Source organism: Aulonocara stuartgranti, assembly GCF_965226115.1.
Source record: "Aulonocara stuartgranti genome assembly, chromosome: 16".
NCBI classification, from domain to species: Eukaryota; Metazoa; Chordata; class Actinopteri; order Cichliformes; family Cichlidae; genus Aulonocara; species Aulonocara stuartgranti.
This window is the reverse complement of record NC_138952.1, coordinates 7,775,451-7,794,753: the sequence shown is the minus strand read 5'-3', so window position 1 is coordinate 7,794,753 and position 19,303 is coordinate 7,775,451. Positions and strand designations below refer to the sequence as shown.

Below are 19,303 nucleotides of genomic sequence, written 5' to 3'. Positions count from 1 at the left end.
GTCATTTATTATGGCCTATAAATGCTTTCACCAAAAAAGGTGAATAAAAAATCCACACTTTTTAAGTGTCCACTCTTTTTTGACTGAACCACAGTTGCTGGCAAAAAAAGACACCTTGTGATAGGACTCACATCAAAGAAATCCACTTAAAGATATAAGACACAAAGCTAAGGTCTTAAATTAAGCCCTATTCAGGAGAATTCCTATCTACTCTTCAAATAACTCAGATACTGCAGCTGCATGTGTAGCATGTGCTGGGTACAGTGACCATTACTTAAGTCTACATAAGCCTGGTAGAAAAAGTTGAGGTCATTTATTATTCATCGGGTTACAGACGTAGGACATTACTTATACATTAGAATCTTAGCTTGTACTTTTTCAGATAAGAACATTACATTATTTAAGGAGACAAGTGCAGAGCAGTGCAGAGACCTACAGTAATGTTTTAAAGATCACTTGAATGAGTTCCTTTTTATCAGCTCTAAATATTAATTTCACTCCCGTAGGTAGGTGCTGATTTGAGATTTTACACTGCTGAACATTAAATGGCAATTAGGTTGATAATTCTAGAAAAAAGATGTCAGTATTTTTGGAGGGATTGTAGTTTTGCTGCAGTAGTTTTTCACGTCATCAATCTGTTTCCTCCAGGTAGGCTAATTTAACCAATTTTAGTAATCTGTCATCCATAATAGCTGTAAGATTTTAAGGCTGTTATCCCCGCTCCCATTATATATAGCAAAATTTTTTGCAAGAATGTGTGCTATGTTAAAGTGAGTTCCAAAAATATGAAAGCAAGCAAAATTATATCCCACGCATAAACCATGACGTTGTTGCATAAACCTGGTCGTAATCAGAATGTCTGAGGATTTGGAAACACATCAGAACAGAAGTTGTGACATGTAGCATCTGAGTGAGTAATTTAACTGAAGCAGATTCCTGGCAATGACAAATTATTCTTGGGTAGAAATGGTTAGCTTTCCCTGGTATTCTTTCACATTCAGAAGAAAATTACATGGATTTCATATGGACTGGGTAATGTGTTAGGAATGAGAGTATGACAGTCAGCGGTAGCGATTCCATCATCAACCAGGATGAGGCCGGGCATTGTTGTGCCCCAGAAGGAATGCAGGCCCCACTGCACCAGTATAGGGTCTGACAGTGGGTCCAAGAATTTCTTCTCGATATCTAATGGGGTATCCTAATGGATATGCCGCCCAGACCATCCCTGACCCCAAACTAAAACAGTCATACTGAATGATGTTACAGGCAGCATAACATTCTTCATGGCTTTTCCAGACCTTTTTAATCTGTCACATTTGCTCAGGGTGACCCTCCCGTCATCTGTGAGAACCTCTCAGTTCTGGTATTTTATGGCAAATACCAATCAGGTTCCACGGTCCAGGTTCCTCAGTTCACCCTCATCCCTGTTTCTGATTTTTTTGGGTCAGACTTTCATACCAGTGGCCTGCTGGAGATTATTTTGTAGGGCTCTGGCAGCAGATAGTATGGCGGTCCTGCTGATGGGTTAAGGGCTTCCTATGGCCTTGTCTGGCTCTCCTAGAGCAACTGCCTGTCTGTTGAAATCTCCTCCATTCTCTTCAGACTGTGCTGGTAGACATAACAAAACTTCTGGCAATGGCACTTATTTATGTGCTCTCCTGGAGGAGTGGGACTTCCTGTGCAACCTCTGTGGGGTCCTAGTATTGCTTCATGCTATCAGTAGTGACCCAATCCATATGCAAAACTAGTTAAAATGGTCAGAAAATGTGTCAGAGGCCTCTACTGGCAAAACCTGTTGTGGGGGTTGTGTCATTGCTGGCCCTTAAATCACCTGTTAATTTCACTAACACCAAAGCATCCGAAACTGATTAACAACCCCATCTCCTACTTAACTGACCACATCAATATCCAAGAAGTTTAATTGACTTGACACTATCAATAAAACAAGTTCACTTTTTTATTTATTTTAACAGAGCTGTGATCCATTCCCATTGCTTGTTGAAGTTGCAGTCAAATAGTAAATTATATTTAGGAAGATTCCTAAATGACTGAAGTGATTCATAATAAGAGCTGGTCTAATTCTATAAATATGAAGGAACAGTGCTTCAGTGTTACTTTATTACTTCCTGGACATCTTTTATGAAAAGAAACATTTCAAACAATGCATCAACTAAGTTCATGCAAACAACGATCAACACAACTAATTACATAAATTGTAATGTGTAGTGTTGTTTTACCGACTCATATAATTTTTAAACTTTCAGTAACTTTTAAACTTTAAAAGGATCCTCGCTGTAGTTAAAGAAGTTTGTTTTGAAGTTGTTTCCTGTGTGAAGCACCTATAACACCGGTTTAAAAATGTGTTCTATAAATAAATATAATTAAATTTGATCAAGTGAAATTGGAACTCACTTTGTATTGGACCTTATTTTGGGCATTGCTGCATAGCCAGTTTTTAAGAAAATAATTTTATTCAGAGATGAGTTCAAGTGGATGAGTTCTTCACCAGGAAGGGTTGACACAGGTGAGCAGCTTTTCTTTATATAGTCATTTAATTTAATTCCACCTTGGTAATGAAATTATATTTTTCACTGGGCTGTCAACCTTTTTACAACCTGCATAAAAAAATACGATTACATGTGGCAAAGTGCTTAAGATGCTTTTTTGGTACTACATTTCAAAACAGTGCCATTTTTTTGTGGGAAAATCATAAGAACAATGTCTGCCATTGCATTAAAGCAGTGGTGTCAAACTCAGTTGCACAGGGGCCAAAACTAAAGGCACACTTTAGGTCGCGGACCAAACAAGATAAACATTTTTTGAACACACTAAAACAATGGTTTTTTTTAAACATAAATACGAATAAAAACAGACAGTAACATTATTCCAGAATAAATGGCGGTGATTTAAACCTTTAGCTCAGATAAAGTTTACGGTCTGCGTTACGGTGATCATTACATGCTCCATTTTTAGGACTTTACCACACAGTGTTTCCTGGTGTGTGATGCAGTAATATGCAGTTAACTCACGGTACAGTTCTCCTCTTGCATCTTTACTAGATTCTACATCCTGCACAACACCAGCGCTCCATCTGTTGTCCCAGGGCAGTTTCATGTCAGTTACACTTTGAAATACGTTTTCATAAATGTCTTTTCCTGTCGTTGTCCCGTGCATCGATTTAATGTCCAATATTTACACTCCATGGATTCAGATGGTCAGCTGTGCAATGTCCATCATGTCTGTACTTTCAATCCACAGCAAGAGAGTATGCAATGAAGTTTTTGCTTCTTTCACACAACTGTGTTCTTAAATCAGTGGCCATCTCACCAACCCGATCAGCAATCATATTTCTCCTCAAGCTCACATTTGCCAAAATCTGCGTTTTGTCTGGACACAAGACGCACACCTTCATCATGCAGCTCTTCAGAAACTCTCCCCCGGTAAATAGCCCGGTGTTCTGGCTGTCTCCTCTGCTACAATAAAACTTGCTTTCACAACAGCTTCACTTTGTGATTTTGCTCTGGTGACAAACGTCTGCTGAAATGTCAGATTCTTCTTTAGCTCTTCTACTTCTGTAGTTTCTGCATTTCAGTTTTTCAGCTTATGTTGTGACTCGTAGTGCCGTCTTAAATTAAATCCCAGCCACATTAGCTCCACAAATAATAAATGGGTTTACCAGCAATGTTTCTAAACATACAGTATATTCAGTCTCCCACCAGTGCTGAAAGGCTCTGTTTTCAGAATCAACTTTTCTCTTGTTTTCAATCAAGGTCAAGAAAAGCTGTGCAGTCAAAGACAAAAGGACTATTCAACCGATCTCGTTTTTGATAGTAAGAAACTGGGTTTGGAACCTATATTTAGTATATTTCTACGAGACAAGTGTACTGAACACAAAGCACTTCTTTGGAAACCCGATCGTTTTTTTCCAATGCAGGATCACATAGACCAAAAGTGTGAACACAATTATATTGAAGATCAATTTTTGAGAAACAGAAAAGATAAGATAAGATAACCTTTATTAGTCCCACACGTGGGAAATTTGTTAAGCACCTTCATCCTACACACATAATTGATTAAATATCATCCTGGTCACAGAGAACGAGCAGCACCTCAAAGCTTTGAACTGTTGATCAAGTATCTTAGGGAAATTCCCAATAAGCTCTTTTCCATAGTTTACATCTGTGATGTGGGGGAGTCAAATACATCATTATTATTATTATTATTATTATTATTATTAATGTTTCAAAAATTAAGTATTTTTAATCACCTTGTCGCTCACTTGCTCACTTGTTTGTAATGAAAAATATTTTACATCCAAACCAAAGCCAAGAGTAAAGCAGATCAATCTTAAAGTATTTTGTGTTTCTTCATTTGTTTGCTAAGACTGTATCAGAAAGGTGAAAAGCAGTCAGTACACCACTGACTGAAACACAACATCTGGAATGTTTGGGATTAACCAGTAAAGACGGCTACTACATGTGAAGTACAGCTGTTACAATACCAATGGCAATGAATAACCTCTGGGACCCAGACGTGACCCTTACCCTGATCCACGCATTGTTTGCTCTCACATAATTACACTGCCAGTGAGCCGAGCAAGCAGAAACGAAACCAAAGAAAGTAGTTTTGTGCCTAAAGCTAACCAAAATGTAATCACATGAAGAAAAAAATCAATAATAATTTATATTTTTTGAAAGGAACCTAGAACATATTTACACTTTAATATTACGAATCTGGTTGAGGGATCCATATAGTATGACCGATTCTAACCATTTATTATAGTGAGATATAAGTGTAAAGACAAATCAGGGTCCACCATCATTACCAGGAAGCTTAAGAAATAAGGAACAATAAGACAAATACTGTAATACATTCAGTAGCGGTTTTTGATACGGGCGGTTGCCCGAGGAGGTGGGGGGCGGCATCACGAGCATCGGCAAAAAATAAAGTAAAATAAAATAAAATAAAATAAAATGCTCGTACTCATGCTGCCCCGACGTCATGCCAGCGCATATTGGGAATGGCATAGGCACCGATCGGTTTTCTATCGCCCATTTGCTGGGAGTAAGGGCGCCCTCCGTTTGCGAGGTGCGCCTGCTGATTACGGCTCAGGGAGGAGGGCGGAGCGGCGGGGGATTCTCTGTTCTGGCTGGAGCAGCATCTAATAACCAGCTCGCAGAGGGAGTGTTCGCCCAGGGTGGCAAACAGGCATAGGACCCCCACTGAATACATGTACGTTTTGTGTGAGTCTAACAATGTAACACAACATCACAAGTTTTAAGATCAAAAATATACTCATCTATAAACAACAGGGTAAAGAATGAGTGGTGGCACTCGGGACCTACAAATTGGAGCCAGAGTTTTGGCACAGTGTTCACAGCTGTTGTAAGTTTGCTGTTGTCACTGACATGAATGTAACACCTGCTTAGTATAGTAGGGTTAAACTTATAGACTAGATTCGAGAGGAGTAAAATAAATTTGAGAGAATTGAGTGTTGAACAGCCGGCAGATTTATTACAATGTTACAGTGGTGCAATAATCCAATGTAAACAGCATAGAAAATTAACAGAAGATCAACAGAGAAGAGCGCTCTTTTGAAAATAACAACAAAATAAAATAAAATAAGTAGTCTCTTTAGACCTGACTCCTGATGAGCAGGATATTGGGAGTTCAATAGTTTCCCAGAGAAACAATCCGTATGAAGTAAGCAGTTTTTGCTCTTGCTTATCTGAAATCCTGCGATTCGAAGTAATTCAGACTGTAGCTCTACTCCTGCATCCAGAACAGCTGGCCACACTGCTTTTGGATTCGCCAAGAGTTTTCACAGGGTCTGGCTCGCCATCCATATCCAGAACCACTTCAGATCCAGGATCACAAAAAACCAGTCTGCACATACAGTACAGAGCAATAAACAAAATAGTTCTTAACAGTTTTTCTAAATAAAATGAGATCTCATAAAGTTTTCAAAATCAAGTACACTGTCGTTTTAACATTGTTCTGTCTCTATGAATTCCATTTGTATTGCTTTACAGCATTACAATCAATTGTATTTAAATACCCCTTTTTAAGGCATATGTAATCACATCATGAAATGTTTGTAACGTAACTAGTTTTAAATAACTTATTTACATGTATTAACCTATAACTGAAATGACAAAGTGCAGAAAAGGCACTGGACAACATTTATGGCTAAAAGAGAAGTGCATCCTGCATTAGTTTTGCACATTTGTGAAGATGCCCAATCAAATAGACAATAAAATAAAATACGACATTCCATTTCACACACGATTCAAGTACTCCGACTGGTTTTAGCTTTTTTTTAGACAATACGGAATTCGCACTGTTGCAGTGTTTACCACATGTAAAATTAGCATAAGTTTTCCTGCTAACTTATCATCTCTAGTAACTCACCGGAATTCCCAAGAAACAAATACACGCTCTGCCTGGTTTTGGTCGAGAGTAAAACACATAAAGGCCTCTGAAAAGTACATAACTTTAAGTTAGAGACTGTTGAAAATACTTTATAACACTTATTTTATACCAAAAGACTCACTGTGTAGCTTGTTATTTGCTCTCGGTGTCTTGCTCCGTTTTGCCTAGCTTAATGCAGCAACGTGCTTTTGTTGCATTCACTGAACTACGGAAAATCAAAGTGTGTTCAAGGGGTGTCGGAAATAATAATACCAGGTAAAAACAAGAAAATACTAGTAACCATGTCTATAGGGGTTACATGAACATAAACAAAGCACGGTACATTTTCTGTAAATGATACACCCTGCATGTTTAGAGTCAGTTTTACATGGAAATTTAAGAGCGAACAGTGTCACTGTTTTTTCAGCATTATGGCAAAATTGGTTAACTCAGCAGTGTATAGAGATGCAACTCAGGCTTCATTTTTGCACCAGCTCCTAGGAAAATGCCAATCTGTATAAACACGAGAATATTACTAATGAAGACTAAACCCACAATGTATCTACTTTACCTGTATCAAGGCAGACTGACTGCATCACAGCTGTGTCAGGTAGCATCTTGAAATGCTGATGTTGAGGTGGATTGCAAGGTATTTTGTAGATGTGCAACTATTATAGCCAAATGAAATACCGTATTTAAATTTGTCAATTTGGTATATAAATCCAGTAAGAGCAGGACTATTGCAGTAGCTGATGTGGCTCTGCACTGAAATGAGCCTGCTTCAGGTAATACCATATTCTACTGTATATGTAAAAACAACTATGGCCATCATCTGGATCTGAAAAGACACGCTTTCTGCAAATGCCATCTAAGGTATGAGGCTGTTTCGTGTTATTAAGAAATATTCATTGTAATGTTCTGTAACTTTATTCAGACATACAGAAGCTGTTCTGGAAAGAGCCACAGTGTGTGCTGTATTTGACACTAAGCACATGAGACTGAACAGCATGACCAATATACCGAAATCTTTTGTGTGCCAATCGATTTCGCCGTCTTCAATCAGATGTATTCCGTTTCAAAGGTTTTAGGGTTGCAAGTGTGACTTGGTGAGATTGCTGTTGTGACATTTATCAACAAATGAAAAGGTGGAATATTCTGACATTGCGCAACTGTGTTAAATTGCTGTCAGATTACTGGAAAGAACATCTGAAAAGGGCCAAAAACTTGTGATGGAAACCTGAATGGAGAATTGTGCTTGTTCAGGCAGCATAGTGAAATTTTAGCTCACATTAGCTCATTCAACCACAGGCTCATTCATCATCATTCATCAGCCACAGCTTCCATCCAATAAGGTCCAGTCATTTTTATGCAATTCATTCAATGCACTTTTATTTGTATAGCCCAACCAATATTAAATATTGCAGCTGAAGGGGTTTGACAGTTATAAAAACATTATCACCTGACATTTCTTGCCGTTTCCTCAAATTTGCAGCTAAAGCGCCATTCACCTCTGTGACTCTTTTCTTGCATACTTAACTTTTAAGATTGTCAACCTTTATTTGTGTATCTGATTGTTCCGAAGATGTTACTTCCCTGGCAGGAAACTTGGCCCTGTTCTTTCTCAGAGCACTCGCTCACATAGCTGAATATTTTGAATAGTTTTTGAGTACCCTGAAGATCCTGATTCAAGAGGTGCTGTTGCTACGGAGATGAATGTCTAATGTTTGTATTTTGCATTGAAAAATTCTGTTGTACAGTAAACTACCACAAACTCATCTCCAGTTCATGCCATGCAGTATGAGCTCCTCTACTGATAAAAATCTACTGAACAAGTTTTACATTAAAAGAAGATAATATAAAAGTGAGTTTGGGTATTGTGGCTATCAATTGTGAAATATTCTTCGGTCATGCTTATTTGTTTGTGCTACTTCCACCGTAGATTTATATACTGAACCCTCAGCTGAAGTCAGATGCACTTTAGTCGTGGTTATATGCGACTGTGATGAAATGATAACATTATTACTTACTTATTAGCAGGTTAACGTCATCTGAGAAAAGCCATTACTATTACTTTATTTATAATCCTCAGACTATCTTTAAAACGTATTTAATCAAGCTTATCAACAACACATTTTCAGTTTTTGCAAGTGTATATATCTAAATATATATAAGGAAACATATTAATTCACAACCGTTGTCTTTAGAGTTCGAGTGTTATTCAATTATGTTATGGTTATGTTTAGGTGAATCAATCATCATCTGCTTTAATACAAAGCAAGTCCATATATTTATTCCCTTTCTTACTCTCTATCCATCACAACCTCCTCTTACTTGTTCTGCAGTTCACGTATGTTTTACATTTTTTGTTCATTGTTTGTTTTGCATAATCCACCCAGTGATAACTTTAGAAAACGGTTATGATATACTAAGGCAATCATTTAATATAAAGGTAACTAAAGATCTATTATTTATCCTAAAACATGGGAGCAAAACAGGAAAAAAAAAAACTCCGGCAAACAAAAACAAAATAAAAAAGATAATAAATGAATAAAAAACAAATAACTTAATAAAGCCAAAAAATTCCATCAAATAGAATAAACAAATATTTCAATTAACTAAAAATAGATCTCAAATAAACAAAATAAAGAATAATTGAAATGATTAAATAAATAAAAGTTGAAAGAATAAAGTAGTTTCATAAGGTCTAATCAAAACAAACTTAATAGTAATAGTAATTTTTATAGATAAATATCAATAGCAAATATGAAAATGGCGTCATAAACTTGAGTATTAAAAACAACAGGCAAAAAAACAGAATTTTATTTTTAAAACACAGCAAATCCATGGATAAACTTTCCTATACTGCAGATCTCAGTATGGTGAATCAAGCAAAATTAATATTTACCTTCTGATAACATGTCTTCTAACATGTCTTTGGATGATCTTCTCCTAAATGCAAATGCAGCAAAAAGAGAGACATACCTCACAAACAGTTAAACAAATGACACACAGACTGCAGCTCCAGCCTGCTGCGACACTTTGATAGATGCGTTTGGGGCAAAATGCTGGAGATATATATAAGCGGGATATATATAAAACAGATTTTAGCCAGAAGCCAAGGTTTGGGACAAATTGTTTTCACCTGACAATGGCACATAATGAAAAGCCAAAAAAGGATTAATTATCTGGGAACAATAAATGTTTGTTCCAAGTGTCCATTAAATGTTCAGATATTTCACTTTGGATTGATAGCTATCCAGCAGAGCTAGCCAAAGAAAAATCGGAGGGTGAATTCCCAGAGAAGATAAAAATTTCAAGGTTAACTTTGTTGCTGTTTCTTAGAGCTAACTATACTGGTCGGGTTTTTTTTTCTTCTTTCAATACTCTTTGTCACATCTCTGCCACCCGCTGTTTTTATGGCATTGCTCACCTCACTCACTGTTTGTTACACCAGAGATTCATTTGTCCTTTTGTTCGATTCGTCAAACCCACATTTTGTCACTGCTTCAGCCTCACTATTTGGGGCCTTTATTTGCAGCTAGAATAGTACAGGAGCTGCATTCATACAAGTACATTTGAAAGCCGGATGCATAATTTGAACAGGTGAAACAAAAAGAAAAGTATACTTAATTGCTGGTGCATTTTCTCCCTGTGCCTGTTAATTTGGAAGCTGCTGTTTGTGATGATGGAAATCTGCTCTTTACATGGATAATTTCACTATCAATAACATGAATGAGGAAAATTTTGCTTATCCCCATCAGATTTCTTTGTCTTTCACTACACCGAGCATTAGGATTGTTAGTATAATGTGGATTCACTCTGCTTGTATGAATACTATAAATGTGGATGCATACATTCCTTGACATTTATGGTTGCCTGTGTTTCTCAGTGTTTAGCTTTAATACAAACCAAACAATGCAGTCACGTCCATCCAATTCTGCTCTGTACAAAAAGATGTTTTCCTGGCAGCGTCACACAATGCTGCTCCCATCAATACACAGCATGCCGCGCTACCTGCGAGATGAAAAATCTGGGCATTTCCTTTTGTGTTTGTCTGACAGTTAAATCTCACTTTTCATGCTCGCAGTTAATCACATTACATCACCGTCGCTCAAACCCTTTTGGCTGTCTGCGGCGTTTTTACTGTTTTTTAATTTGAGGGAACAGTGAAGCTGAAAAGATGTTGTTTTTAATGGCATCTTGACAACTCTAAACAAATCCACAATGGCTGCTTTGCTTTGTTCTTTCAGTTTAAAGTTTTTCTCTACATTTTTATGACAGCTTTCAGAATTCATGCAGGTGTTTTTTTTCTTTGTTCTCCCTTTTTGTTCACACAGACTCTGAAGTCATCTACAGGAACAGTGACGGCCATGTCATCAAGTTCAACATCCTCACAAATGAAACAGAGATCGTCCTGACAAACGGCACATTTGTAAGTAACTATTAGTCTTGTTTACTGGCTGGTGACTGCCATTCAAAAGTTTGGGCACACTCTATTCTGGCGTGTCTATAGGAAATTAAGAAGCCAAAACTGTCTCAAATATTAATTCACTAGCTGGGCCCAAGTCCTCATTTAAGGTTTGGTAGCATTTTTAGTAGATAAAGGTGAATAGCTTAATCAAGAAATGAGCTCCGGTTTGGGGAAGGCCCCGATGGGGACTGGGCCTGGCAGGTCCCCATGTACTAATGAGAAGTGAAAGAATTGAAAAAACGTGAGGGAGGGAGGGTGGGGCATGAAAACAAGAACAAACAGCTTGTAGAACTGGAGGAGTCATATATAGATAAGACCCAGAATGGGTGTGTTTGGAGGCGGGGTCCGGCCCCTGACATTTAGATAACTTCTCTCCAATTGATAAAAATATTTAAAGGTACATTTTTTGCATTTTGCATTTGTGACCTTAAAAATAATTTCAAACTAAATGTAAATAAAATCATCAAATTTGACTATTCTGCTAAATAAAGATCATGCTTTATTTTCATGTAACACCAATTTGTACCACAGGTTGGTGTAGAGAGTCAGTGTAATGTTTAATTTACTAGGCAGAAGAAAGCTTTTTCATTTAAAATGGTAACTTTGCAAAAAGAAAACTATGTAAGCTAATTGAGGTAGAAACTGAGGGTGAAACATAAGGTAATTCAAAAAGAGTTATAGAGATATGATCAGCCCCTAACAGCCCTTGGTAAAATTTTGTCTCTGGTGAAAGTTTAAATCCTCTTTGGATTGGTCTTAAATGTTTTTCATTAAGAGAATTTCCATTCAGTTGATTTTTTTTCCTACCCTCTACATATTTAGGTTGCACAGTGGTGTTGCTCGTTGTAGACTGTACTCTGTAGTTTCACTTTCTGGCATTTTGGGTAGAAAGGTTAGAAAAATAAAAGCATGTTAATCTCTACATGAGAGATTTTGACTTTGGAGTCCAGAGTTTGGTTTCCAGGGGCAGTGACTTTGTTATTAGGTGGTTCTTGCCATGAAGAAGGACCTGTGATGTGTGTGTCGGGGTGGGTGTGGGGGGTTGCTGTAGGCATCTTTGAAGATTTAAGTCAACACTTATCTAGCATGACCACAACAGCGTGATTCAGATACACGCATCGTATTTTGTTTGTACTTAAAGTGATCTTCATTTGTTGAGCCAAAACATACCCAGTGTTGTGAAGGTTATTTTTAAATGTATTCCACTACAGATGACAGAGTGCATGGCCCAAAATGTAGTTTGTAACGTATTCTGTTAAGTTACTTAATATGAGTAACATATTCTGAATACTTTGAATTACTTGATATATTGTCATGCTTTTTACAACTACATGAATCTACAGGATGGGCCATTTATATGGATACACCGTAATAACATGGGAATGGTTGGTGATATTAAAGTCCTGTTTGTGGCACATTAGTATATGTGAGGGGGCAAGCTCCTCAAGATGGGTGGTGACCATGGTGGCCATTTAGAAGTTGGCCATCTTGGATACAACTTTTGTTTTTTCAATAGGAAGAGGGCCATGTGACACATCAAACTTATTGGTAATGTCACAAAAAAAACAATGGTGTGCTTGTCTGTGAAGGTTCTCAGTCATCCAGGTCATCGTAGTCAAAGGAGCTTGCAAATAAAAGCGTCTGGACTTCTTTAAGTTACTTGAAGACGTTTCACCTCTCATCCGAGAAGCTTCTTCAGTTCTAAGGTCAAATGGTGGAGAGTCCCAGATATAAACCTAGTGGGAGTAACCCCCCACAGAGGGACAAAAGGACCCCCTGATGATCCTCTAATCGCCTGAGCCAAGGTGTGAAACTGGGTGTGGGTCCCAATCAGCCAGAGTTTCGGGAGGGATCTCAAAACTGGATTATAGCCATCTATAATCCAGTTTTGAGATCCCTTCCCAGACACCTTAACGCCCACTCACATCCTGGGCCATCTGATCTCAGGAATTCGCATGATAAGGTGGGGCCAGGTTTCACAATGAACTCACGCGAAACTCTGGCTGATTGGGACCCACACCCAGTTTCACACCTTGGCTCAGGCGGTGTATCCATATAAATGGCCCACCCTGTACTATTGCTGTGTAATTTATTGCTATTACTGAAGGCTACTTGCCACCGAGCTAACATCTTTAGCTGGTGTTAGCTGAGGTTAGTTCATAGACAGCAGACTGGTAGACTTGATGGATAGCATTAACAACCTGCTAGCTGCAAATAATCATGTGCAGTTCTGATGTAACAGGACACTTACATTGGAGGCTCTTATTGCGTGTTTTGTTTGGGTTTCTGGGGATTCATAGAATTACCAAAATTAGAAACAGGAAAAGACCACTGTGTAATCCATTTATTTCTACAAAATCACTGTATTCTAATTGTCACCTATTTAAGCGGTAACTGTAACAGAATACAGTTACTCATATTTTGTATTTTAAAGACGTAATGCCGGTACATGTATTCTGTTACTCCCCAACACTGAACATACCTGCAGACTAATGATAGCTGACAGTTGATTGCATCAGATCCCCTGATCTTCACACTCAACTGACCTAATGTAAACTCATCGAGATTCATTGGTTGAGTAGGTGTACTGAAACTTTTCATTGGTACTGTACTTTAGAGTTGATCTTTTTTGTCGTATTGTAAAATATTTCTTCTTCTTTATTATTTTCATCAGATTAACTTCAACGTGGCGAAGTATGCAGTCTCCCCTGACCTGAAATATGTGCTCTTCGCATATGATGTGAAACCGGTAAGTTTGTTAGATCTGTACAATCATCATTTTTTTTTCAAGAAGAAAATACTCTTTTTTTTTTTTATTATTTTCTTATTTTTCCATCTCTGTCATACTGAGACTGTTATATCTACATATGGTGTGTATAGAATATGCAATGGAATGCAGACACTGGCTGCCCTCTCAGATGGGTGGAATGTAAATAGATAAGTTTGGGCTGTTGGTTTCATACCATTTTTTTATGTTGACTTAAACTGTGCCTATAGGACTCTGTGCTTATTGAGTTTTTGCTTTGTAAACAGACAGCGACTCTTTCAGTGCACAACATGCTCAGCATGGAACAATGTGGTCACTGCTGCTGGGAAAAAGGAGTCAAATAATTTACTTGAAGTCACAGTGAAACTGAAATAAATGCATTTTCGTATTTTCTCATTGTGTTCCTGACTGGACTGAGTAGACTTCATGGGCAGGTTAAGCCAACCATGTGCTTCAGATATAGTTGGAATTTTGGTACATGGTTTAGTGAGTGTAAAGCAGGCTGTGATCCATTTAAAAAGGAAATGACTTTCTTGGCTTCAGTGTTGAGACAAGTGTTGAGCAGATCACCGAAAATGTTTTTTTTTATCTTATTGGGGGGAAAAAGTAAGATGCCTGCCAAGATTTTATTGTTTTTATTTATCCCTGGTTAGGCCCACATCTTGTATTTTCATTTATTTATTTATTTATTTATTTTCATTCCAGGCCCCATGTGACCTATAACATAGTCACAAGTTAACCACATAAACCATGGTGGGCCCTGATCTGGCTCATGAAAGCCTGTGTGGGGCCAATTATAGGCCATAAATCCATGTGGCTCCCACACACACAAGATCACTCTTTAAATTACCTATGAATAATGCTATAAACTACATTCTCACTTGCATTTCATGGGAAAAAAATTTTCTAATATATTTTTTGTTGCCTTGTGACCGGCAGTATGTCCAGATGTCTAGGGTGTACCTCCTCCCTCCCTAGTACTTTCTTAGAAATATAATTCACAATGTAGTTTAGTTGTATAGGAACTTATTTTGGGGAGTTAGATTATAAACACACATATAAATACAATGTTGAATAAAATGAATGAATAAAAGTACTTAAGAAAAGAACTCCTGATTGAGGTTGTCATACAGGGTTAAACAGAGAGAGAAAAATAGGGTTTTGTTGTAAAGGAAATTCTGAATCTTAACATATTTAATCAGTAAAGTGTCAGGAAAGAAATTACCCTAATGAGATAGGACAGGTTCCTCAAATTCTAGATGCTTGTGGTTCAGGACTAAAGCCAAAAGATTATCAACAGAAACTTCATGTGACATCTTCCAGAACATGGAGGAGGATTTGTGCAACGTTACAGAAGGTCTAAAATGCACAGTGACAGAAATATAATGATATTTAAAGAGCAGCAACCAGCGATTTATTGCCTCAGGAAACTCTGACAGAAAAAAAGGTGAATATGAGGCTTTCGGTAACGTGGGAAGAAGAAGTGACAAAAGTGAAATTAGAAAGCAAGAAAGAGCAGAAATGTATGTTCGGTGAAATAAAATCAGCATGAGTAAAGAAAGCTAATCATCTGAACTTTGTTATTGCTATTGTGTTTTGTGTCATTATGTTATACTTTTATAGCACATAAACTGTGGAAAGATAATCTGAAGGAAAACTAGAATGTAAATCAACAGTGAACTGGCAGTAGTTTAATTTAACCCAAGAAGAAAGGGAAGTAATTTAAAAGGAAGTTTAATCAGAACTTCCATTTGGAGTGGTTGTTGTGCTCTAAATCAAGAAATACTTCCTGGCTTGATTATGCACTGAGAAAAGGAAAAACATGTACTGCTGTATTTTCAATTGTAATTTAAATTATACATTATTTGAAAGCAAGCAACCAGTCATTTTAAGATACAATATTCACTGCATCAATAGCTGTTTACCTTGTCATAAAAGCGACTACATGGTATTTTCTTACCTTGTTATTTTAGGAGCACATGCTTAAATTGCATGCTGTACCCTGTTTCCACCTTCACACACATTAAATAATTATTTACTGCCCATGCTGACCCCAACCCTAGCTCTACCAGAATATGCAGAGAATATATATGCAAAGAAAAGAAAAATGCCATTCATGAAAAAAAATAATTTTTTAAAGATGAAATTTTTACTGTTCTTCAAATCATGGTAGGGTTAGAGTTGACACTGATGATAACTTTGAGCTCACAAGGTTAAAGGGACTTATGCGTGTATTACATTGCACAGTGACAGTGATATGTTGGACACAGACAGAGCGCAGTGCAATGTGATCTGAATTGCCTGCGAAAAGTACATTTACACAAGAGTAGATTGAAAACATGAAGTATGTGTCCCCTGCTTTTTAAACAGGTTTTAATGTTATGAGAAGAAATTTTTAACCCCTTTAACAGAGGTTAAAAATCAAGCGGACTAACTTACAATTTGTCTTGTCATTCAAATGCTTTATTTTAAATGATTGCAACCAAAAACAAAAGGAAATAAAAGAGCATCACCAGGTGTTGAAAGACAAACCCATGCTGAAATACATAGTTGAATAAACATCTAAGCTTCAGTCCTCATGGGCTTAATAAATTTTGACGAGGGCCAGGGTCAGGGGGTGATTAAAATTCCTTTGTGGCTCATGCTGAGACTGGCAGATCACGTTTATTCACTAATAGAGCAGCGGGGCAAGCTTGAACCATAATTACCGGCTTTCCATCAGAAAAGAGTAGATGCAAAATGAGATATGCAAATTGGACCCTCCACTCTGGAAGGGATCAACTGTGAGGATTAGTGACAAGGAGATTAATCAGAGCTGATTTGCATATTTTGAATGAAGGGTTAGACTTACAATTTGGAACAATAAAATACACCGAGTGGCCGGAAGCCCAGCTTATATTTAGCACAAGGTTATACTGACACAAGAATCTAATAGAAATTGCACTGTTGGTCCATTTCTAATCTAAAAAAAGGAAGCATATAAAATTGCTGTTAATTTAAAATGACTTCCTGTGTGCCTTGTTAAATCCCTTGGCAGCAGTAGCTGACAAACAGTAGGCTTTTTTTTTTTAACTAATAGGCAGTAGCAGCGGTATTGTGTAAAAACACCAGCCTTTATGTACACTGTCCTGCACCTCTAGCACACTTTGAAATTAAACTATGCAGCTAAATCAAACAGCGAGGGAACATCTTACAGTCACAGCTTTGGGTATACCAATAATAAAACATGTTAATACAGTCCTTCCCTTTAGGATGTAATCTTCAGAGGCTGTAAATCAGAATCTTTCCTACACAAACTGACTTTGTTTATTTCCTTTGATATTCAACGTGACTGCCTCAAGTTTTAAAGAGTTAAAGAGACTTGATCTGGTGACCCATAAATAATGGCAAATGTTGTGCTGTGCATTTATCCTTTTGAAGTGCTGATGAATAATTAATAACATAAGCAGGATGCATGCAACAAACTTCCTTATAACAGAACACGCAGCTAACATCAAACTCAAGAAAACAATAATTCAGTGAAAAAAATCACTTCAAATTACAGTGGAAAGAAATAAAAAACAATGAAAGTATTTATTTATTACAAATAAATAATTAGATGAATAGTTTTCCACTTTCATTTTCAGCAGACTGACTGTTTCTTGTCTGCAGAACTTGTTTTATAATCTTTTTTATATTTGTTTTAGTTCTTGAGAGCTTTTATTAATTAATGCAAAATATTGAAAACTTTTTATTTATTTATTTATTTTACAAAAATTGTAATATGTTCTAGCTTATCTGTTGTGCACATTATGAAAAACAATATTAAATTTGGACTGTCTCCATTCGAACAAACAAAGAAAAGTCTTGGAAATAACTAATAAAATGTCACTGTCATGACTTAACTTTCGAGTGCCTTGTCATATAAATATGAAAAACACAGTTTTAATACATTCAATTAAAGGAGACACCTGTAGCATTAAATTAGTTACATTATCCTCATGAAAATGCTAGGTACATATACACATTTTATTTCAGTAAATAAAAATATGAAATGGACAGGTTCTTATGTAAGTCTTTGGTACTTGAGCACTCAAAGCACTTTTCTTCTACACCTAAGAAACATTCACAAAAATAAATGAAAAACAAAACCTAAGACTGATATAATTCCTGAATGTCTGTTGCAGTAGTCTTTATAAAGTGATGTTTTTATTGCATGCTGCTGAATTGCATTCCTAATTGTAATTGTCATCTGCATTGGGATTTACCTACAAAACTAAGACTCTGTCAACTCATGCTTATTCCACTGGAACTGGAAGAGATTATGTAGAAGCCAGGTGCTGCTAATCAAAAGCATTTAGTTAATTGATAATCAGAGAATGTGAGCAACTCGATAAAAGCAGATGTTTTGGCAGTTTGCTGGTGGGCAAATTCACCTCACGGTCAGATTGTGCATTAAGCATAAAATGCAATACCAAATAATAATGGTTAGCATGGTGATGGAGGGGCGATGATTTGTGCTTGTGTTGAAGCCACTGTTCCTGGGCACTTTGCTGTCGTCAACCATGAACTGCTCTGTGTGCCAAAGTCACATGTGAGGTCATTTGTTTGACAGCTAAAGCTTGGCCTAAACTCGGCCATGGTCAAGGTCAAGGTCAAGGTCAGATTTATTTATATAGCACATTTCCAACAGCCGATGCTGCACAAAGTGCTTAACAATAACAATAAAATTAAAAACTACAGTGTAATACAATAATAACAATAGAAACAATAAAATAGAAGAATTGAAACAATACTAACTAATTCAGATAAATCCAAAATGCTTGGGTCATAATGTGTTAAAAGCCAGAGCGTAAAAGTGTGTCTTTAGTAAAGATTTAAATTGCTCAAGAGTTTGAGCAGATCTAATATTAAAGGGGAGACTATTCCAAAGTCTGGGACCTGCCACAGAGAAGGATCTATCACCACGAGATTTGAGGTTAGTCCGTGGAATGGACAACAATAGTTTTGAACTAGATCTCGTGGGTTTTCCTGGAGCATAGGCAGAGAGGAGCTCTGACAAGTAGGGGGGGGCTCGGGCGTTGAGTGACTTAAAAACAAAAAGTAAGAGTTTAAATTGGATCCTGTAGGGGACAGGGAGCCAGTGTAAAGAGGCTAAAATTGGGGTTATATGCTCTCTCCGTTTGGTACCGGTTAGCAGGCGAGCAGCAGCATTTTGAACCATCTGAAGGCGATGGATGGTGGCATGATCTAGGCCATAATACAATGAATTGCAGTAGTCCAATCTGCAAGTAAGAAAAAGGTGGATGATACGCTCGAAGACGTCAACCGGAAGGTATGGCTTTATCCTGGCTAGCTGTCTTAGCTGAAAAAAACAGGACTGAACTACTGCACTCACCTGCTTATTCAATTTAAAAGAACCATCAATGTAAACTCCGAGGTTTTTTACATGTGTTTTACAATACGAGGAGAGGGTACCCAACGTGCTATCGATATGATTGAAATTGCCAAAAATGACAACCTCAGTTTTGTTTTCGTTGAGCTGTAAAAAATTTAATGATAACCACTGTTTAACGTCGTCAAGGCAGCGTAATAAGAGCTGCGGTTGATCTGATCCTGATTTTAAAGGTAGATAAATCTGTAGATCATCCGCAAAGCAATGAAATGAAATACTG

The 19,303-nt window shown here is 37.2% G+C and overlaps 1 protein-coding gene and 1 long non-coding RNA gene across 6 annotated transcripts in view; one reads left to right on the top strand and one right to left on the bottom strand.

Annotated features, from left to right (window-relative positions):
* The window catches only part of dpp10 (dipeptidyl peptidase like 10), a 269,569-nt gene that overhangs the window by 187,813 nt on the left and 62,453 nt on the right, over positions 1-19,303 (top strand). For all 5 annotated transcript variants that reach the window (XM_082509271.1, XM_082509272.1, XM_082509273.1 and 2 more), the window contains 2 exons: positions 10,749-10,843; positions 13,557-13,631. In XM_082509271.1, the coding sequence (XP_082365397.1) occupies positions 10,749-10,843; positions 13,557-13,631 (170 nt within the window). The remainder of the gene's footprint in view (positions 1-10,748; positions 10,844-13,556; positions 13,632-19,303) is intronic.
* Positions 5,488-6,725, bottom strand: LOC309691550. The gene is made up of 3 exons (XR_014272049.1): positions 6,554-6,725; positions 6,412-6,478; positions 5,488-5,886 (listed from the first exon to the last, which is right to left on the bottom strand). It is a non-coding gene; the product is annotated as an uncharacterized lncRNA (long non-coding RNA).